Raw genomic sequence first — 23,863 nt, 5'->3', positions numbered from 1 at the left:
TTGGGTGGGCTCACGACCCCCTATAGGGATTGGACTACAGGTTTCAGAGGGGCAGATGCTTCAGAAAATCTAGAATTGTTACAGTTTCTCGAAAAAGCCTTGATGGAGGACAAACTCCCATATATGATACGCTGGGAAAGGGAATTGGGGACAGATCTTGGTGGATTCATAGCAGAATATATGGGGTCGAACCCAGAAAAGATTGAGATGCAGCCTATTCAAGAAGTACTTGATGAAAATATGCTATCGTTGGTACATGACCCCACAAAGATTACACATGATTTCACCCGAATGCTCGGATCGTTGTTGGCATGGTTGTGGGCAATTAGGGGACCTTGAGCTCATGTGTTGGCATTGTCCCACAATTCAAACATATTGGCGAGAAATTCTGTCGAGGGTAAAAGAGATCATGGGGTGCCTAATACCTATGTACCCCCTTATTATGTTACTGGGGGGATGTTCCTTAGGATGGTTCCTTCCCTGCATCGGGTCCCAGGGTAGACCTTATAACACAGCTATTGTTGGCAACTAAACTGAACCGGAATGGAAAAGCTGACCACACATGTCACAGGGACCATGACTCAATTCTCTCAAACCTGGGCCCCCTTCCTTGAATTTGTGCAAGACAAGGAACACATGTTTTTTAGCCCTCAAACCCAGACATAATCGTTCCAAAATGAATGTAGTGGACATAGGCGTAGCACCCTGAGGAGGGAGTAATGGGAGGAGGAAAACAGGTTTGAAGCACTGTTTGAGATGTGGGAAGACATTGGGACACTAGTGGAACCAATTATTGATTTGTTGTTAATTTAAGTAATTTATTTTATTTTTATTTGGGGGAATTCGGAAATGAATTGAAAAGAAGTTTGATGTTTGTATATGAATGGTGTACGGCTGTTGATTTATGGCTATGTTCACCGAGACTTCAATAGAAAGACAAATTTGAAAAAAAAGAATCAAGTGTAATTCAAAAGACTGATTGAAGTATATCTAGAAGCTGTACAAAATGGACTATGTAGAGTAAAATCTTTGCCAGAAATGTCATGACCAGCCTCTGGATGTATATATGAAGTCCTAGGCGTATATGAAGTCCTGTATTTCCTAACTTTCAGTAATAGAATTTATTAGACATGCAGATTTTGTTAATAATTGACATGACAATCTTTACATTTTTATTCTCAGCCTGCGCTTTGTTAGTGGGAGCAGAGATGGAACAGCACGGATTTGGCACTACCAACAGCAAGAGTGGAAGAGTTTACTACTAGAAATGGCTACAAAAATGCCTGGGTAATGAAGTACTAATTTTACATGTTACATTTTGTTGACTCTTTTTTTTTTCTCCATGTTTCCAAATTGTTTTTTATGCACAATATTGTGATGACTGAACACAGAAACATTGTTCTTTCAACCTTTCTAACACAACTGGCTGTAAGTCTTCCCCTTGTTAGTGGTAGCTTACCTGACTTTATTTGGGATCCCAACTGTAACTGCACGGAGCACCTTGGTAAAATCATGTATGATATCCTTCAGCTAGATCTTGTAACCCACACATGCGTGACTATTAAACCAATGTTCACATGCAGAGGACTTCCCTCACCGGACCTGATTGTTGTCAGGTAAGCAATAGGCATTTTTCTGGATGAACCTTGTCGCTGTATCAGTTTGAGATCTTCCTGGATAAGGCTAGAGTGAAAGTGTGCCAGGGCTTTTACTGGAAAATACACATCTCAGCCCAGAGCCTGAGAATGGAAAAGAAAGTTTGATTGTGGCAGCTCCCAGCGAATGGGTGGCTACCAAACCAAATCATTGGAATGAGTTGTGATGAAGAAACGAACAGAGCACATGTGAATATTAACCTTTATTAAAGTCTCATGAGAAAAAGACTGATTTGTATTTGCCCTTTTGATCGTACAACACGAGACCTTAATAATGAGGTCTTTTCACACACAACCGCCTTTTTTTTATTTGATTTTTTTTTATATACAATTCGGGGAGGTTCCAACCCCTGAGCTCCCCCTTTGCTCCTCCCGCCCCACCCCTCCACACCCAAGACGCCCCTTATCCAAAACGCATACATACATACACACACAACACACACAACACACACACACACAGGCACCCACACACTTACCCATTAGCTCATCAGGAACCAAAAGCGCAGGACAAGGAGAATGGGTAAGTGTTATGCGATACTCTCTGGCATAACGATCAACCCCAAAAAATCTAGCATATTCGCCCTAGGAAGGTATGTCGGAATAGCACGGCACGAACTGCCAGTGTTACAGATAACATATGATAACTGGGGGTGGACATATATCACAAGGTTTAGGATGAACACAAACTTAATACAGAGAAGGCAGTGTCAAAAATCAAACGCAGTATGGTATTCTGGGCTGGTTACCTTTGATGGGGAGAGTGGCACTATTCAAGATGGTAGTATTACCTAGGTTACTACACTATTTTGCGAATGTCCCGTACATGATACCGAAACGGTTCTTCACTAAGGTACAGAGTATTTGCAAGGGGTTTATTTGGCATATTTGTAGAAATAGGATAGCACTGTGGAAACTGCAAAATCCATATGATCAGGGGGGGATTAGACTGCTGAATTTTGAGGTGTACTACTTGGCTGGCAAACATCAATATGTGGCGAGATGGATGTCAGATTTCTTACACAAGATTCTAAATTGTTGGGGGCGGAGTGTACACCTTACCTTTTGAATGAATGGATACAGTTGACAGAAACACCGGAAGGAAAAGGGCCTACATTATTAGACCTGGGGAGGGAGATATGGCAAAGAGCCTGTCAAGTAATGGGGAGGCCGATTCCATGCTCCCCACAGATACCGCTAGTAGCATTGAAAGGGATAGATGAGCAACTGAGGAGGACTATTATAGGCCACTGGGAACCAGTAGGAGTGAAAACCATTGGGGATGTATGGCAAGAAGGGGAGAGGATAGAATTCGATACATTAAGTGAGGACACAGGATTACATAGCGGACAATATATTACATACGCTAGGTTGGTGAAAATAGTACAGGGGATGTGGTCAGAGGCAGAGCCGACCCGGCAACCAGATGCTGCCATTGAAACGTTCCAGGCCGTGTCTGAAGTAGGCCATGAGGTCTCCCGAATTTATGAACTGATGATGTCTAAAATTGGGAAGGAAGTGACCCAGATGGGGCAATATTGGGAGGTAGATGGCGGGGAATCAATAGGAAATGGTCTATGGGTCAGAATGCAAGGTTACCATAAAGTGTCAAGAAATGTGAGACTGCAACATAACCAGCTATATGTTACCCACAGGGCGTATATGACCCCGAAGAAGATTGCCAAGTTCACGAACGCCAAAACACAGACATGTCCGAAATGTGGGGAGATTGATGCAGAGATGGTACATATGTTTTGGGCATGCCCTGAAATAGTGAGATACTGGAAAGAGGCAGTACACCTCTTAGCAGATAAAGGGATACACGTGGATGTGGACTCCCCGTGGGTGTGCATGGTGGGTGGGTGGGTTCCCTAGACCACGCAAACTCAAACATGTGAGTAAACTTAAGGACCTGGCGTATATACTGGCTAAATGCAGGATATTGATGGGATGGAAGGCCAGCAATAGACCAAAGGCAGAGGACTGGTGGCTGGATCTCCTAAAATGGGCGGATGCTGAAACAGTGGTGTGGAGAGAAGCAGTGGATAGATCTGGGGAAGAGGAAGCAGACGCACTAACAGCTTGGATGCATTTGGTCGCATCACTTTCTGGGTCTGTTCAAGAAGAACCAGAGGAAAGTAGCTCCTCAGATAGTGAAGGAAGCGCAACGCCCATGGAACAGGCAGGAAGGCTCTAATTTTGTGAAGCTCAAGGAGGGCGAGGCGTACAAGGGGAATGGGGAAATGTTGGGGGAATTGTTTTTTGTGTACAGTGTTTTGGTGTAATGTATGATTAAGTTGAAACCAATAAAATATGCTTTTAAAAAAAAGGTGTCTTACTGCGGCTGCAATTGCAGCTGCAGTAAAAACACACAATGGTAGTAAAAAGTAAACCACTGCCACCAGCCATTAATTGTATGAAGGGTAACATAAAAAAATGTTACATGAGAAACTAGACTAAGGGGATACTAACTAACCCCTCCACCACCCTATTGTAAGATAGTGTGTGCCGAGTCTAGAAAGTTACAAAATGTAAGTAAAGTCAATTTCACTTCACTGCTCTTGGAAACAGTAGTTTCACCAAGAGAAGGTATTTAAGCCTTTGGGAAATCTAAGAGACGTCCCTGTGCCACTGCACTGAGGGTGCTGTGTATCACCATGTGAAGATGATGCCTAATGGAGTATTTGAGACTCCAAATTCAAAGGAAACAGAGTCCAAATCACAGAAAAATACATGAGAGAGTGGGGAAAAGGTCTCACTCTCTCAAGGTTAGAAATGGAAAGTCCTAAAGTCCAGCATAAAAGGCTGGCAGTCTCTAAGGTAGAAGGGAATTAGCATATTTCTTAGAATTCTCCCTAACGCGAACAAATTCATAACTTGAGAAGCCCAACTCCTAAGATGAATGGGGCCAAACCTGGGAGTTGTTGGGGCTTTGTTCTTGCGCCCTTTGCTGCAGTGAGAGGTGTCCAGAAATGTCGGCTTCGAGGCATCTACCGATTGGAGTGAAGAAGTGCAGAATCCAACAATGCAGGCCTCCTTAGGACACTTAACGAGATGGAGGAAGGCAAGCTCCATCGATGTTTGGGGAGACGCTGTGAGTGGAAGCGCCCCCAAGTTAGCACGATCCTCCCCGCAATGGGAGACAATAATGGACACTCCCGCAATGGGAATAAGGCCCAGACAGAGTGCGGGTGAGCGTAAGTGGGAGTTTATCAAAAGAATATGGCATGCAAAGAACTCTGCAACCTCCGAGAGCGCTCTGCCTGACAATCGCAAAGGCAGGCGTATTTCTAATACAAAAAACGTCATCAGAACCTACACACTATAGGGGGCACAAGTTAATTGGGATTGGGTGGCGTCGACTAACTATAGGTGTTGCTGCAGCGTGGTTGGTCCGGGTGGGAGGACGTCACTGGTCAGCCTCGTGGGTTGGGTTGGGCCTGGCAGGCCGGCTTGAGGTCATCCGGGCGGTGTTGGTACGCTGGGGCAGCCTGTGACAAAGATGAATACCTTCCCTGACTTGGGTGCTCTAAATCATGCACATTGCAGTTACTTAAAACCCGATATCTAACTTCTACAGTAAATCTTTCAATCAATACAACACAGGAGGAATGCACCTTGTGAGGGGTCTGGTGGTCATCTATTGGATTTACCGGTGTTCTGACGTCTGGTATTTCAGGTCGAGGGGCTGGGCTCTGGGGGCTTGTGCCGGGTGGTACATGTTTTATTACTACGTTAGAGGCTACTATGAAGGGGGGGGCTCTGTGTCTTGTCCCATTGTCGGGGTCAGGCTTCTTGGGGTGGTCTGGGGGATTGTGGGATTTACGAGAGGGTGCTGGTAGATCAGTGGATTCAAACGTAAGTTTATTACCGTGCTGTAAATAACGCAGGTGGCGGCCGGTGGCCTTGGATGCTGTGTTGGGGCCTCTGACTCTCTGAAGTGGTTCCAGCTTGGTCGGGGGAGGTGGGGGAGCACGGCACAGGCCTTAGCTTTTTTCTACTTGGCAGGCTTCGTAGGGTGGGAGGGAGAATGGCCTTGCATATATTCACAAAAGGTATTTTCCTCGTGTGTTGCCTAATTTTGAATACAAAACTTTTATATCATTTGTCTTCTTTAAACTGCTATACCATACATATATACTTCGAGTTCATTAAACATTTCGTTAATATATTCAGTCTGAGTACCTTTTTGTTACCTAACATTATATTCACTACAGTGTTTGATTATTTTATGTACATTAGACGTTACATGAGGTAGTTCTAGGTTATGGCCTACAGAGATTGATGCTCGCCGCTATGGGTGATTAAGAAAACATATACGAGTTCAGGTTTCTACATAAAATTGAAAGAACACTTATACAGATAAAGGTTATACGTTTCGTCGACATCTTTCTCTGTGGTTATAGCAGCATTAGTCCAGACCTGGGGTGACATCATATAAACGTTACATCTTTATGGTTGATTCACAGTTTACAGAATCTGTTTAAACAGAGGTAGTTCATTAATACCAATACTTGAATTATTTTCTACCTTCTTCAGATAGTGATGCTTCAGTTTTTTCCCCGTCGCCCCGGCCTCGCGGACCAGGTCATGCGGGGTGCAGTATTACATTGTGAACGATAAAATGTTACAGTGTTAGCATCTCGGGTTAGCTCATACCCGACTTTCTCATGGGAACGCGCTCGCAGCGGATCTACCAGGGCTACGGCGGCAGGGATACTTGGAAAGCCCTCCAAAGGTGGGGGCCGCGCTACAGCGCGCTGAACTCACGCCATCTTTGCTGGGCAAGAAGGCTTCTAGGCCTGTCTAAACGTTAGTGTGTGTGTATGATGGATACGTGGGGGCAATGTCATCGGCGGGCAAGCCCTCCTCCACCTGGGCCCGGGTGGCATGAGGGGACGCTCGGCGAGCCATGGTCCTCACCTGGGGAGAATAATGCAGGAGAGGGGGGCCTTAAGGCCTGTCCTCCCCTACATTTCCCCCCTTTCGTTACTAAAGTAACGAATTCTTCAGGTCTTCCAACCTTCTGCACTCTTGTTCCTCTACTACCGCGTCATCCCATGCAGGTGTTCCCTTGATGGGCATCCATGCCCTACACACCCCCCTTAAGCTCTCTCCTCTTCTAGCATATTCGTCTGGTGTGCACGTTAAATATATACAGTCACCACTTTCCTCCAAATCTACCCAGACCTCTGTGTACCATTCTAATTCCACGTCTCGGGGCTCCTTGATAGTGGTATGCCATAGCTTGTCTACTATGTACTTGTCACGGTACATAGGCACTAACCGGTACTGGGGGGTGTTGTCTATTCCTGTCTGCACATGTACTTCTTGTGTTGCCCTCATTGTACCACCAGAGTTGCCCATTGTCACCATCATCATTGCGCCGTTAGGGACCGCATTTGCACAACATCGGAGGCCCACCTGGCACAGGCAGAACGCCACAAGGAGGAACACCACAGCTGGTACCAGAAATTTCATCGTCATTCCAAGCCAAGAGGGAACCCAGGAGAAGATATTGTCGAACCACGTGCTGGCTTCTGCTCCACCTTCCATCTTCATCTTCTCTCCCAGATTGTGTACTGCTTCGATCACGTGGGATAAGGAACCATTTTCCGCGTCTTCAGAAGGTACGAAAGTGCAGCAGGCACTTCCTATTTTTCGGCAAACACCTCCGTCCATCGCTGTCAGTAGGTCCAGAACATACCTGTTCTGCATGGTCATCAGGCGTAGAGCTCGCAGTTCTACTTTTATTATGTTGAACCCTTCTTCCGTGTCATTGGCTAACTGAATTAGTTCCCACCGTGTTATCTGGAGCCATTTTGCATTTGCCCTTGCTTGGACACTTGAAATTAGCGAGGCAAAGAATGTTTCTACAGAGCTGAACAGTCGGTACCTGTCTGGGATCTGTGCCAATAAATCGGACGAAGCTTGAGATATGTAATTTGATGCCCGTCTGTTCCGTGATAGCTCTTCTCCCTTCTCTCCGGAGGACAGGACATAGAGGTGTGATTTTGCAGTGGGAGGAACCACACCCTGGTACATGTTCCCTGTCATTCTTTTATTTTCGTCAACGTGGCTTTCTGGAATCACCATTAGGGCCGAGTGCAGAGTGGCCATCGAGCAGCTGCCGCTCCATGCCTGGGGAAGGTGCAAGTAGGCCTGGTTCCCACATACCCAGTATGTGTCCATCAATGCGGCTGTTCCTTTTCTCATGTCTGGGATGGTGAGAGTTTTGTTGCAGTTTTTATTCGTCCCTATTGCCACTTTTCCTTCTCCCTTAAAACATAGTTCGTTCTTGATCTCACTTTGTAGCTTGAAGGGTTTTTCCATTGCTGTTACCCATGTCAGTTTGGAAATGTGCTCCTTCCATACTGGTGTGCATGTTTCTTCCATCCATCGCATTCTGGCTGGTTGGACACCTCTCAGTGCTTCCGCTTTGCACAGTACTTCTTCATCTTTCCATTTGTTTTCAGAAAACAGTGTCCCTTGTATCGCAAAAAATGGTTCTTTGAGACATACCACTCCAGCTGCTTTTGGGTAGCACGTTTTTTCAGTCTGTATAATCTTGAAAGTGACGTCGTGTGCCTGGAAGGTGTTTTTTATTCGGCATAGCGTGAGATGAAGGAGACACTGGGCATCTACAATGGGCAATTCTCTGGGCAACAACACTTTAGGTGTGCCTGATGCATGGGGAATGAGCGAGCAGACATAACAGCTCTCATTTGTCGTTTGTTTGGCTGTGGCACTCATATCAGCATACCATTTATTTGCTTGGTGGGGGTGCCGAGGGTCTTCCATTTTGTCTAAGCCTAACCCATAGTACTCATCATACCCCCTCCTGCTTGTCTCTCTTCTCCGCCTACTATCCTTGCTTCTCCTACGTCTGCTGTTTTTGATAGATGAAAAAATGGGCCCCCCTTCCTCCTTCCCACCCCCCTTGTCAAATTTCTGATATGTTTCCTTATGTTCTTTCATAGTTATAATATTCCCATCTTCCTCAATAAACAACAAGTCACTTTCTTCTGATGGGGTGGGGAGGGTGTTGGGGCTGTTATATAGTTCAGGTATGGACATTGTGTTGTTTTCCATTTCTGTTTGTATACCTTTTGAATCACACAGGGCGACAGTGGGTGGTTCAGTGTAGTAACCCCATACAAAGTGTGATCCATCCCATACCAGAAAATCACCTTCTTTAATATTTACACTTGTGGTTGCATTGCTCCCAGGAGCTCGGGTGATGTTACTCCCCCCTCCCCCCTCGGTCATCTCGATAGAGATGAACGCTATAAACCAATATGTCACCAGGCAAAATATTGATAGGAAGAACACAATAACACATATTGACAATCCGCATTCGTATGAATATGTAAGTCTATCTATTAACATTTCTTTAGTTCTAACAAATCTATTAGTTGCAGGCTGCCCATTAGATGCCATGGTAATTCCTGTTTGAGATACAAAAGTGCATTAAGTACAGGCATGTAAACATTTCCAAAGTTGTTAACTTTTTTTTTTTTTTTTTCATAAAGCATGGACGTGGGTGGGGGAAGGGTTTGTTTCCACAGACACGGGTATTTACAATCAATACTTTTAGATCATTGTATATTATATAGAAAGAACTTCTTCAAAAGAAAGAAAAATTTCAAAAAATGAGAGAACAAAAAAAAAATTCAATTAAAAGAGCAAAAATATATATATTTTTTTTTTTTCGTACGAATGCCATGTCATCAGTTGCATTCATTGTCAATCGCTGCACATACACAAAATCACCTTCACTCATTCTGCACAACTCCGCTGTCCGCTGTTGCCTGTGCCTCGTCCTGCACCTCACCTTCCACGGCGCTATAGGCTCTGCGTACGTCTGTCAAATGCACCCAGTATCTTAGGCCCTTCACTTTTACTGCCGTGGGCGTGCAAAACACTACCTCATAAGGGCCATGGAAACGTGGCGCATTCCACCTTCGCACAAAACTTCTGACATATATAAAGTCACCGGGCATTAGCTGTAATGGTTTGTCAGGCAGTGTTACTTATTCTGTTGTATTCCCCTCCTCTCTTGTAGAGGGGGGGGCTAGTTGCTTCGCTATTATGCGCGCTGCCCGTGTCAGTTTTTTCAAGTACTCTGTGAACTCCTCTCCCAATATCGCTGCGCTTCTGTGTGCATCTGAACGTTCACGGAGAGGCGAATGCGCTGTGTGCATTCTCCTTCCCGTGACGATCTCATGCGGGGACAAATGGTGGTCTTTACTTGGCTGATTTCGCAATTCGAACAGGGCCAAAGGCAGGCAGTACATCCAGGTCTTTTTAAGGGAAAAACACAGTTTTGACAATCTGCTTTTTAACAGGCCGTTCATCTTTTCCACTACGCCATTACTTTGAGGATGATAAATCGAGCATAATTTGTGCTTTATTCCCAATAACGTAGTCACTTCTTTGAATAGTTCATTAACAAAATGTGTGCCGTTGTCTGAGCGAATCACTTCGCAAATTCCCCAGCGCGGGAATACTTCCCGCACTAGGAACTTCGCGGCGCCCTTCGCATCAGGGCGCGCACAGGGACCTGCCTCCACCCACCTCGAAAATGGACATACAACCACAATCATGTAGCGAGCCCCATTACATCTTTCTCCCATGTCTACATAGTCAATGTGGAGCTCTCTGAATGGGCCATTTGGTTTTGGTATCGTACCTCTTAGTGTGCGCAATGTCATACCTGAGTTATAAATTTGACATGTTGTGCATTCCAAAGCCAGCCTTGTGATGTGTTCCTGGAGGCAAGGTGCAAACCAATCTTCTTGTATCTCCGCCATTATGTGTTGTTTTGCATTGTGTGCGGGAAAGTGTAGTTGTTGAAATGCTATTTCTAACAATGTAACTGGCATCACGGCTTTTCCTGAGCTTTCTTGTCGCCACAATAAATCTGTCGGCGATTTGCTGCATCCCCTCTTAGTCCACAGCAATTTTTCTTCTGCACTAGCTCCCTCTTGCAGCTCTATTATTTCCTGTGTGGGCATCATGTTGTATCCTGTGGGGACCTCTTGGCTTGTTGTGTGGTGCAACATGTACTCTCCTACCTCACCTTTCTGAAAATATGAAGCTTCTTTGGCAGCGGCGTCTGCTGCCGCGTTCCCCAAAGATATAAGATCTGTATTTGTAGTGTGGGCTTGGCATTTTACGATGGCCACTGCCGTGGGGTCTTGCAGGGCCTCAATCAGTTCTTTCAATAATTCTGCATGCTGAACCGGTGTCCATCTGCTCGTCGAAACCCTCTCCGCCCCCACCGTGCCAGCCCGCCGTGTACTGTTGTTGTCATGTATGCTGAGTCTGTATATATTGTCACTGCGCACCCCTTGGCGGCATGCAATGCTTCTATTAGCGCTATTAGTTCTGCTGCTTGGGCTGAATAGTGTGATGGGAGGCGGTGTTGCACTAGTGTCTCGTATTCATCTTCCTCTAATCGTACAACTGCCATACCCACATGTTTCTCTCCTGTCTCCATGTCTATTGATGCTGACCCGTCCACGAAATACACCTCTCCCTCGTTCAGGGCATTCTCAAAAACCACCTGGTCCTGACCTTCGTCACCTGTGTACGTTGCGCAGTTGTGGTTCTGCATGTCTTCTATGGTGCACGCCTCTGTGATGAATGTGGCTGGGTTCACTGTTTTGCATCTTACTATATGGATGTTTGCGCTGGACAATATTATTTCATATGCTGTGGCGCGTTGTGTTGTCAATGTGCTCTTTGATCGCTCTAATATTGCAAAGAGTGAGTGTTCCACAAATAGTGTCACAGGACAGCCCATTACTATCGTGGCACTTTTTTCAATAGCGAACGCAGCTGCAGCTAGCGATTGCTCGCACGCGAAATGACCTTGCATTACTGCGTCTAGGGTGCCACTATAGTAAGCCAGTGGCTTGTGCCCTAACGATGTCTTTTGTGTCAGCACTGCTGTCATCAGTGTTCCTTTGCAGTGTGAAAATAAGAAGAATTTGCGCCCATAATCTGGATTTGCCAGTACTGGAGCGCTTGATATCAGCTCTTTCAGTGAGTTAAATGATGTGTTCATTTCTTCTGTCCATTCTATGTGTTTGTTTTCCTGCTGGGCTTCTTTTAGTGCCTGTAATAAGGGCCTTGTGTATGCTGCATAATCCAATATCCATGCTCGGCAGTAGTTGCACATACCCAGGAATTTCTGCATCTCTTTTACTGTTTTGGGCTCCCCAACTGCTCTAATCGCCTGTGCCCTGTCTGGTATGATCCGCTTGCCATCCTTTGATATCAGCTGTCCCAAATATAGGACCTCTGTCAGGCAGTATTGTAACTTACCCTTATCCACTTTGTACCCTTTATTGGCCAATAATATCAGGAGTGTTATTGAATCCTTTCTACACTCCTCCTCAGTTTGTGCACAAACCAATAAATCATCAACGTACTGAATCACCGTGCTTTCTACAGACAAATTCCCCAGATCTTCATGTAGTATCCTGTTGAATATGCTTGGGCTCTCGCAATATCCTTGCGGTAGTCTGCAATGTTCGAACCTCCTCCCCCCTAGTGTAAACGCTGTTAAGTACCTGCTCTCTTCTGCTAAGGGAATCGAGAAAAATGCATTTTTCAAGTCAATGACCGTGAAGTGGGACGCCGTTTTTGGAATATTGCATAGTATTGTCGCCGGGTTCGGCACTAGAGGGAACTCCTTCTGAATCACATCATTGAGTGGGCGTAAATCTTGTATCATCCTCCAGGAACCTCCCTTCGCCTTTTTAATCGGGTAAATGCATGTGTTACATGGGGAGTTTGAGGGCACTATTATTCCTTGCGCTAGCAGTGCATCTATTGTCTCTCTGATCCCTTCTTCTGCTTCGCGTGACAATGGATATTGTTTTACCCGGGGTAGAATTGCTCCCTGTTTCAGTTTTATTACCACAGGCTGAACCCCATGTAGTAACCCCACATCGTGGGGGCCATTTGTCCATATGTTAGTGGGTACTAACCTTATGTCATCATCAAAAAATGTATGTGGTGCTCCTACTACTGCCATTAATTCAACTTTAGTTTTTCTGGCTGTAACTACAATGTCGCACGGCATGGCTAGTTCCATCACTATTTCGCCATCTGTCTCAGTGTCAGAAAATAGCTCCTCGTCCGATAGCTCCCGCAGTGGGATATTTGCATTTGTACACAGTACTGTCCGCCACTCACATCCTTCCATGTCAACGCCAATCACACATATTCTGTTCGCTGACACGTGTACTGCGTGTAAATCCAACGATAGCACTGACCCGGGAGCAGTGTCGGGGCTCACTATGGGGCGGAAAAGGAATTCGGCTGGGATCCTCCAATCCATCCTTTTTAGTTCTGGTACTATGAGAGCCAATGTTCTCATGCCCTCAACAAACATCTCCTCGTTTCTTGGTAACCCTCTGATCTCTTGCATGATTGTGTGGCCGTGTATTACTGCTAGTATGCGGAGGGGACATATGCCTGGTGTTGAACATACGATACCGCTTTCTGTAAATGATATTGTCATATTTAGTTTGCTTAAGAGATCCCTCCCCAGCAAATTAATGGGAGAGCGTTCATAGTACAGTAAGGGTGCTTTCACTGTCTTACCCCCCACTGTCACATCCAATGCCTCTGTGTAAGGAACTTCAATTACAGCCCCAGAGAACCCCTGCGTCTCTAACGTTTTATTAGATAACGGGAACCGGCCCTCTTTAATACATGATTTTTCCGCTCCCGAATCCACCATGAATATGAATTGCTTGTCTCCTATCTGCGCTCCTATCAATGGTTCCTCTGATGCATTGTGGGTCGTAGATAGTACTGGACACGCAAGTGCTCTCTGTGGGCTGTCCTATGTGGGGTGTCTCATTGCCCCCCCTTGATCAAAAATGTTCCCCGAAACTACTGACACCCCGCTATAAGGTGCGGGGGCAGGCGCTCCATTAGCTACTGTGGCGAAAGTGTTACCTGGCGTGTATTGCATATTGTCATTATTCTGTGGGTGGTTTTGTGTTCTGTACTGATGTCCGTGTAGTTGTGCGTTACTTCTTGGTCCTGCATTTTCTGGTTGTTGGTATTGTCCCATGGGGAGGCCGAATGGGCTGCCTGGGTGGGGGTGACCGTACTGCTCTGTCTCCTGGAACCCGTTGTTTTGTCTGCTTCTACACTCCCTTGAGTAATGCCCCCATCTCCCACAATTCCAGCAGCTCCCCTGTGGACCTCTGGGACCCTGCCACCCATTTCCTCCCATTCCTCCATACCCTTGTCCTCCTCTTCGGCCCCTGTACCCACCTCTTCCCCCTCTTGGGGCCCACTCTTGCCACGCGAGACCTCCGTTCTGCTCTTGTTCGTTCCACTGTCGCTGGCCTTGTCCGGCCCAATTAGCTGCTATTCTCCCTTGTATTGCTATCTGCCCCTCCTCCCCTTCGTCTCCCTCCCTCATGAGTGGGAGTCCTGCTACCGCTGCTGCAACCTTCACTAGCTTTGATTGTACCAACTTCGCTTCGTCTGCCAACCTTTTCTGTGCTACTTCCCTCTCTCTTTCTTTTATTCTTTTGCAATGGTGCACTATTATGCTTTGGATCTCTGGCCACCCCTTCGCCTCAACACCTGCTATTTTGTCGAGTGCCTTCTGCACCTCTTTTGGGAGCCCTCTCTTGATGATAAAGTAAAACAGAGACGTTGACTGATGCCAGGGCGTGCCCGTTTCCGCTCTCCACATCTCCTGCACCCGGAGAATGTAATCCATAGCATCTTCCCCGTCATTCATTGTACATTGCATTACTGACTGTAAATCAGGGGTATCTGGGAACGTCTCCCGCAGTGCGTCCCACACCCTTGCTCGCACTGTATTAAAGGAAGCCCCGTCATGGCGATCACAATTCAACGCCACGCCCGGGAAACCAGCCTTAGCCCATACTCTGTCCGCTTGATCTCCTACTGCGGATACTAGTAGGCTTTTCACATCGCCTACTGCCAACGGTATGCCGGCGGTATGTTTCTCAAATGCATATATCCACTTACTCGCCCCTCCTGACAACGGGGGCAATAATTTCATTAGATTAGCCTTGTCCATCTGGGCCCACGGTATATAGTTTGGTCTCCCCCCCCCTCTGTGTATCAACGGAAGTTGTAACTTCCCTTTTGCAGTTGCACCCTCCCCTACCTTAGTCGCTGCTGACTCCAATGACGCCATCTTCCCCACTCTATTTCTTAGTCGTCCCATCCATTCATCATCTATAGTCCCTAGCGAGCATGCACCGTCCACCTCCTCACTTTCCCCTCCTACTGCCATACTCAACCTATCCCTCTCATCCATCCCTCCTCTGACAACACATAACAAGTCCTCTCTGATCCCTCTCTCTCGTGATACATCACCAATGCTCCCTTCTACTGCTCCTACCTCTATTATTCGTGTCGGCTCTTCCTCAATTCTGAACAGTATTTCCCCCTTTTTCCATCCTTCCTCAATTTGTCTACTTTCGCTTGACGCTCTAGACGTGCGTCCTGATTGTGTAGGGGCGCACGCTGTGCGCTCACATATGTCTTTTATTCTTGAGAGTTCATCCCTTGCCACAGAAAGCCTCGACTCTAAGTCACTCGTTAGCTTTTCTATATCCACTCTCTGTGTGCTTCCCTGGGCGCGCTCTCTAGTGCTTTCGTATGGCGGGGGGGCTGTTGGTCTTTGTGGTGTAACAGTTGTGGGGGGAGGCACATAAGTAGGGTCGCTATATCCTGCTGCGGGGGCTGGTTTGTTCAATATTGGGTACAAGCTAATCACCTCCGTAGGTTGTTCTGTATTTAACTGGTCCTTTTCCCCTCTTGAAATCATGAGTGGGTTGTCTGTTGTGGACGGCAGATCGACATTTGGTGCCGGATCTTTGGGTGGGGGTACTTCCTCAAACAGTCTCCAGAGGTCTAATATCTCCTTCCTATTTTGCCATTGTTTTCCCTTATACTTGAGGCTAATGCATGCTCGTACCATATCAAGAACGCTTTTGTCAAAAGACCCTCCCTCGGGCCAAATCTGGGGCAATCCCTCCCCTTTCAATTCTGTTACCCATTGATCGTGATATTTATTTATTCGTTCAGCGTACCCCGGTAAGCTCTTACAAATATGCGACAAGGGAGTTTCTGCCCCCATATTCTAAATCACTAGCAACGACCGTGTCCACCTCCTTTACTTTTAGTTAGGTGTAGATATATGTATCTATATCTTTATGGCACAGACAAGAGCGGACGTCTCAACGATATCACCCAAAGTTATTCACTGCACAAAGCCTTTCTTACTCACCACAACTCATCCCCTTCCCATTCCCATACACTCTCATGTGATTTCACTTACAACCAATCAATTACTTGTTATGGCCAACACTCTCTAGCACCCCCTCGCGGTCAACCGTTCGTCTCCAATACTCACACGGTGCGCGCACCCCTCACAATACTTTCCCACTCACACCTCGTCTTTTTTCCTCCCTTTCCTCCCTTTCCTCCCTGGCCAGCTGTCCCTGTTTTTCTGCTAAGGTTACTGTGTTCACGTCTGTACGTGCCACTACTTAATCCCCACTCCTACAAATGTGCTCCCTATTTTATAGTTCTTCTACAAGTATATTTACCTTATACCCTTTTCGCTTTCACCCCTTGCCCCGTGGAATGGAAAAAAGAAATAGAAAGAGTAGCAATCACTAAAAATATTCTCTGTGCCTCCCTTTGCCAGACACCAATAACGTATTTTTTACTTCTTCGTATATTCCCAGTACTAGTTTAGATAGCACTATGCGGCGCCGCCTTCCACCCCCTCTCGGAGCTAGGTTCCCGTCACTTCTGCCTCTTCACTTACTTCTTACTCCTAATGGCCATATGCAAAGAAAAGATAAAGAAAGTTTTAAGACCTGTCTTTAGTAGACACCCGTGATTCTCTCCTCTATCTGCCCACGTTCTCCTGTTCACAAGTTCCCCTCCCTCTCCCTTTATGATCGCTCGCACTCGGTACTCACGTGCCCGCCTTGAACCGATAGTCTCCGAAACTGGGTCCGTCCAGGCGGTGTTGCCTTTCTGCTCAACAGTCAGCCCCGGCTCCGGCGAGCGGTACTCAAAGGGGATTTTGCAACCGGGATCCCGTACCCCTTCTAGTTTGAGTGCGCACTTCTAAGCGTACCGGTCGCCGTTGGCGGGTAGCTTCCCGGAGCCGGCCCACCGTGCGTTTCCCTTTCTGACCGGAGATTCTCGTGCCAAAAGGGGGTCGTTAAAAGGAGTTCAGGAAAAATAAATTTGGAAATATCACGCTATCGGGGTCACCACTGAGTGGAAGCGCCCCCAAGTTAGCACGATCCTCCCCGCAATGGGAGACAATAATGGACACTCCCGCAATGGGAATAAGGCCAAGACAGAGTGCGGGTGAGCGTAAGTGGGAGTTTATCAAAAGAATATGGCATGCAAAGAACTCTGCAACCTCCGAGAGCGCTCTGCCTGACAATCGCAAAGGCAGGCGTATTTCTAATACAAAAAACGTCATCAGAACCTACACACTATAGGGGGCACAAGTTAATTGGGATTGGGTGGCGTCGACTAACTATAGGTGTTGCTGCAGCGTGGTTGGTCCGGGTGGGAGGACGTCACTGGTCAGCCTCGTGGGTTGGGTTGGGCCTGGCAGGCCGGCTTGAGGTCATCCGGGCGGTGTTGGTACGCTGGGGCAGCCTGTGACAAAGATGAATACCTTCCCTGACTTGGGTGCTCTAAATCATGCACATTGCAGTTACTTAAAACCCGATATCTAACTTCTACAGTAAATCTTTCAATCAATACAACACAGGAGGAATGCACCTTGTGAGGGGTCTGGTGGTCATCTATTGGATTTACCGGTGTTCTGACGTCTGGTATTTCAGGTCGAGGGGCTGGGCTCTGGGGGCTTGTGCCGGGTGGTACATGTTTTATTACTACGTTAGAGGCTACTATGAAGGGGGGGGCTCTGTGTCTTGTCCCATTGTCGGGGTCAGGCTTCTTGGGGTGGTCTGGGGGATTGTGGGATTTACGAGAGGGTGCTGGTAGATCAGTGGATTCAAACGTAAGTTTATTACCGTGCTGTAAATAACGCAGGTGGCGGCCGGTGGCCTTGGATGCTGTGTTGGGGCCTCTGACTCTCTGAAGTGGTTCCAGCTTGGTCGGGGGAGGTGGGGGAGCACGGCACAGGCCTTAGCTTTTTTCTACTTGGCAGGCTTCGTAGGGTGGGAGGGAGAATGGCCTTGCATATATTCACAAAAGGTATTTTCCTCGTGTGTTGCCTAATTTTGAATACAAAACTTTTATATCATTTGTCTTCTTTAAACTGCTATACCATACATATATACTTCGAGTTCATTAAACATTTCGTTAATATATTCAGTCCGAGTACCTTTTCGTTACCTAACATTATATTCACTACAGTGTTTGATTATTTTATGTACATTAGACGTTACATGAGGTAGTTCTAGGTTATGGCCTACAGAGATTGATGCTCGCCGCTATGGGTGCTTAAGAAAACATATACGAGTTCAGGTTTCTACATAAAATTGAAAGAACACTTATACAGATAAAGGTTATACGTTTCGTCGACATCTTTCTCTGTGGTTATAGCAGCATTAGTCCAGACCTGGGGTGACATCATATAAACGTTACATCTTTATGGTTGATTCACAGTTTACAGAATCTGTTTAAACAGAGGTAGTTCATTAATACCAATACTTGAATTATTTTCTACCTTCTTCAGATAGTGATGCTTCAGTTTTTTCCCCGTCGCCCCGGCCTCGCGGACCAGGTCATGCGGGGTGCAGTATTACATTGTGAACGATAAAATGTTACAGTGTTAGCATCTCGGGTTAGCTCATACCCGACTTTCTCATGGGAACGCGCTCGCAGCGGATCTACCAGGGCTACGGCGGCAGGGATACTTGGAAAGCCCTCCAAAGGTGGGGGCCGCGCTACAGCGCGCTGAACTCACGCCATCTTTGCTGGGCAAGAAGGCTTCTAGGCCTGTCTAAACGTTAGTGTGTGTGTATGATGGATACGTGGGGGCAATGTCATCGGCGGGCAAGCCCTCCTCCACCTGGGCCCGGGTGGCATGAGGGGACGCTCGGCGAGCCATGGTCCTCACCTGGGGAGAATAATGCAGGAGAGGGGGGCCTTAAGGCCTGTCCTCCCCTACAGCTGTTAGGCAGAATTGCATGCAGTACCCTCTGGGACCACCACATGCAATTAGGACTACAGGTGTAAGCAAAACCAACCTTTGATATACGTCTGTACTACACAGTTTTTGGTAGCCAGCTGAGCAGCCAGGCTTATCTCAAGAGGGAATTTGAGCAGGACAAGGATGTTATGCAGAGGTCTTACAATCACAGTGGTTCAAGGAGACACTTTTCTGATGTTTGTTAATCTGCTTAGAATCACATGCTGTGCATAGTCCGACATCCAGTGGTCACTGCAGAGTATTGCATTTTGTTTTCATAGTCGAAAAGGGGACGTTGTCAAGGTGTGTCTGTAACACTATCCATATAGTGATGTGCATTGTACCCACAATCCCTCACGCGTCGAGGTCCCTAAGATTGTTAGGGAGAAATTGCAAAAACATTTACACGACCCTTTGGTCGTTATTTATTATTATACATTACATTAGATCCCTCCTTTGACGTCGAAGCTGCGAAGCTGTTTCACCGCCGAGTAAGAACTTAGAAGGCGGTGACTTAGACGGAGGAGATCCTTTGGCGCTGCCGAACACGTGGCCTGGCCTCGCCAGCCTAAGACAGTAGGGAGAGTGGGGTTGTGGGACATTTCTTCTACTTCTAAAAATGCCTTTCTCCCCCCCCCTTTCCTTCGAGGTCGTTATCACTCGTATCTGTACCCTCAGCTATGGAGAGTACTCAGTTTAGATTTTGCCCACGCTGTAAGGGCAAATTCACATGGAAAGACGAGCACAAGCGGTGTAACCGTTTCTTACCCCTCGACCACAACGAGGAAGGCTGTGCGGCCTGTAAACTGCTCCACCCGAAAACCTTAAAGGACTGCAGGGTCAAGAGGTGGGCAGCCTACGCTATGTCTAGAGCTGATTCCTCACTCGCCGCCGCCGAGTATGACGAGGATAGTGATAACCCGACCTCCGTTTTGGAAGTTGTAGATCTCTCTAGGGAGCGTACCCACTCCTCGGCATCTGTCCATGGCCCCGACAAGTTCGGCTCACGCCCTACTTATAGGGATGAACACCCCGGCGACACTGACAAACACAGAAGGCATAAACATAAGCACACAACCCACGGCACTTCTTCGTCAAAGACGAAGAAAGCCATAGCACCAACGGAGACGCCGGACCCACCGGCGTCCTCCACCGACCGTAAGGGTCGCAAGCCCTCCCCGCCACTGCAGATGCGACTAGCGACTGGGCTACCTGCAGACAAGGGCGCTACCACCAAAATGCCAGGCGACGCGCCTCGTAAGAGTGCTATCGTCGCCGAAAAAGACTCGGCACCGCCCAGCACGACGCCAGACGAACCCTCGATGGAGAAATTAATCGTCGAGAGCTTGGCTCGTATAGTTTCCACTGACGGCCAGAAACGGATGGCGAGTGATACGCCAAAGACCGCACACAAGGCCAGGGAAATGCTGAGAATGCCGGAAGGGAGGCAGGGACAGCTCCCACCGTCGGAAGAAGGCCGTAGCCTAAGAGAAAGTTTCTCAGAAGTCGAAGGGACTTTATCCTCGACGTTATGGGACAGATCAAGACGGCTACAGGCAGAAGAGCCTCCTTTTTTGCCTGCAGACCGTTCTGGGTTACCACATTGGACATTTGAGAGATTCCAATCGTGTATGGACAAACTGGATAGATTTATGTCCACTCCTGAACATAAAACACCCAAGAGGCCAAGAGAGGTACTTCATGAGGACCCCAGGTCTGAATATCCTAGACTATTTAACCCCCTTCAAGAGGAAACTAATACTTATGATCTCACTGAAGAAGACCCTCACTTCCAAGAGGACGAGGAATTCTTAGATATTGAAGACCAACAGGACCTCGAAGAAGAAGGTTTTGAGGAAAACCCTGACATAGGTGGGGGGGGGTGCTTCGAGGAAGACCCAGATGAAGGTGGCTCACAGCCTTGGCAGTCACCAATAGCGTCTACAGACCCTGAGATCCTAAACCTTCCCTCTCCTCAGACCACACCGGTCAGGAATCCGTCACCAATAGATGTTCAACCCACTTTCAACGTGCTACTACGGAAAGCAGCAGAGCACTTTGAGATTGAAACTGGGGAAATTACTCCCGATACTGATTTTGTAGAAAGAATCATTAAGGAAAAACCTCCCACTAGTCAAACCATTCCCCTCCTCGCCTCAGTTAAGAGACGAATCACCCCATCGCTGTCTACACCTGCGCTGGTCAGAGGGGTCAACCCAAGAATTGAAAAACTTTTTACTCCCTCTCCTTCGGACCCATTATACATTAAGGGTCACTCAATTCCAGACTCCTTGGTGGTAACTACCATAAGGAAAAGAGCAGGGGTTCTGCTATCAACCAGAGAAGCACCCCCAGACAAAGGAAGGAAAGAAACTCTACGCCCTGGGTAAAAGAATTACAGCCTTGGCAGCTTTTTCAACCAGAATTGCCAATAATTATACCCTACTGGCAGGTTCTGCTGATGTTAAACTGATGCCCAATGGGGAAAATTACGGCAAGACCTCGAGGAAGTCCCTGAGCCTTTAAGAACTCGCTTATTAACCACGGTAACAGAAGGAACTCTGGTTAACCAGAGCATCATTAAAAACACTCTTGATGCTGCAGAAACGGCTGGCCGTTCTTTAGTCTAGGGAATACTTCTGAAGCGTCATGTCTGGTTCCGCAACTCAGGTTTTAAGCCAGAAACCCAGGCGTCACTCATTAATAAACCAATAGAGGATTCTAACCTCTTTGGGAAAGCAGTGGATGACGCACTGGAGGCTGCAAAGAAGGATTTCGACACCCTAAAGACTTTAGACCAAATCTCAAGGCCTCCCAATAAGCGAGGATTCGGCAACAAACGCTTTTTTCGAGGACAACGTCAACAATAGCAACAACAACAGCAGTACACTGCAGGCAACTGGTCCTCTACTCAGGGAACCAGTGGCCAATACACTCAAAGAGGACCACGCTGTGGCAAGGGTAGAGGTCGGGGCCCCACTCCCAGAGGATCCCTGGCTACCAACACCAAATGACCTGAAGGTTCTGGTCCCCTCCCATGCATCGCTAGTCGGGGGCCGGTTAACATCTTTCCTACCAGCATGGGAGGGAATAACATCAGACCGCTGGGTATTGTCAACCATAGCCTGCGGTTACTGCATAGAATTCAGTCGGTCCCCCTAGTATAGACCCCCAAGGGGACGACGCTTATCACCGGAGCACCTCACATCCTTCTTCAAGAAGTGGAACTGCTGCTACTAAAAGGAGCAATAGAGGTCGTGCCTCTATCACAGGTAACGGAAGGTATTTATTCAGTGTACTTCCTTGTACCCAAAAAGGACTTAACCATGCGCCCTGTACTAGATCTGCGCCCAGCGAACAAATTTGTCAAACCTCAAAAATTTCGCATGGTGACCTTACAGGAAGTAATCCCCCCTACTTTCACAGGGAGATTACATGACAACACTGGACATGAAAGATGCATACTTTCATATTTGAATGTTGCCAGCACACAGAAAGTACCTCTGGTTCATGATAGAGGGCAAACACTACCAGTTTAGAGTGCTACCCTTCGGCATAGCGTCAGCCCCAAGGGTATTCACAAAAGTACTGGCAGTGGCAGCGGCCCACCTGCGCAGGTTGTCCATCCCACTATACCCTTACCTCGACGATTGGCTCATAACAGGGGATTCTTACGAGACATGCTTCTCAAATACCCAAAAGACTGTGTAGACCTTTTGTTCCAACTGGGCCTCTCCATCAACGAGAAGAAGTCCAGCCTAGCCCCAGCCAAATCAAACAATTCCTAGGGTCTCTAATTCGAACAAAGGATGGCCTCGTCTTCCCCTCCAACGAGAGGGTCCAAAATATGCTGTTTCAGATCCCTCAATATGTGGCTGGTCGAGAGGTGACGGTACGCAAAGCAATGCGATTGCTAGGAATGATGGCGTCATGTATATATTTGGTACCCCACGCGCACCTGTGCATGTGCCCAATGTAAGAGTGGCTCAACAGCCAGTTGTGTCAGGCCAGCGGACAATGGGACGATCTAGTGGTGGTCTCGCAGGCCTTGGTTCTCTCGCTACGGTGGTGGTCGAAGGAAAACCTGGTAATAGGGAAACCATTAGCCACCCCCGCAGTGGAAGCCACTCTAACCACAGACGCATCCCTCACAGGATGCGGGGGCTCACCTATCCCATCAGACTGCACATGGAGTTTGGACTCCGGGTGTAGCGTCCAAACACATAAACTTGCTTGAATTGCTAGCGGTCTTCAAAGCACTGAAGGTTTTCCTGGCACACCTGCAAGGGAAGACAGTGATGGACCTCACAGACAGCACCACAGCCATGTACTACCTGAACAAGCAAGGGGGCACGCACTCTCCAGGACTGTCCAAGCTGTCCCAGAACATCTGGAAGTGGGCTCTCAAACACATGTTCCTATTGTCACAACATGTACCAGGGGAACGCAATCTGCTAGCAGACGAACTCAGAAGCGGCTTCCCTCTGCCCGCAGAGTACGAATGGCGATTAAGAGAAGACCTCGTCTTCAACCTTTTCACACAATGGAGGTTCCCAGAAATAGATCTGTTTGCAACTCTGGAGAACTCCCAATGCCAAGATTACGCCTCCAGGTACCCCCAGAACCGATCCAAGAGGAATGGTCTCTGGATAACATGGTCAGGGAAATTTGTTTACGCTCCCCCTTCCCCCCCCCCCCCCGACTCCCCTGCTCAACAAAATAGTGCACAAGATGCACCAGGAACCAGTCACCATGATACTAGTGGCCCCTATGTGGGCCCGACAGCCATGGTTCGCTCACCTGATGGAGATGTCTCTGTCTCCACCGGTGAAACTACCGTGCCCGTACAACATGCTTACACAGGACAGGGGCAAGACGATACACCCCTGTCCACAGACCATGAACTTAGCAGCCTGGCTCCTGAGGTCATAGAATTTGGACACTTACAGCTCCCTCAAAGATGCATGGACATTCTTAGGGAAGCTAGAAAACCTAACAC

The 23,863-nt window shown here is 47.5% G+C and overlaps 1 protein-coding gene across 2 annotated transcripts in view; it reads left to right on the top strand.

Annotated features, from left to right (window-relative positions):
* Window positions 1-23,863, top strand: part of BRWD3 (bromodomain and WD repeat domain containing 3) — a 1,632,068-nt gene that overhangs the window by 346,625 nt on the left and 1,261,580 nt on the right. For both annotated transcript variants that reach the window (XM_069612911.1, XM_069612910.1), the window contains exon 13: window positions 1,183-1,287. In XM_069612911.1, coding sequence (XP_069469012.1) covers window positions 1,183-1,287 — 105 coding nt within the window. The remainder of the gene's footprint in view (window positions 1-1,182; window positions 1,288-23,863) is intronic.

This window comes from Ambystoma mexicanum, chromosome 5p, assembly GCF_040938575.1.
Source record: "Ambystoma mexicanum isolate Mex_15411 chromosome 5p, UKY_AmexF1_1, whole genome shotgun sequence".
In the NCBI taxonomy this organism is placed as follows: domain Eukaryota; kingdom Metazoa; phylum Chordata; class Amphibia; order Caudata; family Ambystomatidae; genus Ambystoma; species Ambystoma mexicanum.
The sequence above is the reverse complement of the archived record's forward strand: the minus strand, read 5'-3'. Positions and strand labels throughout refer to the sequence as shown.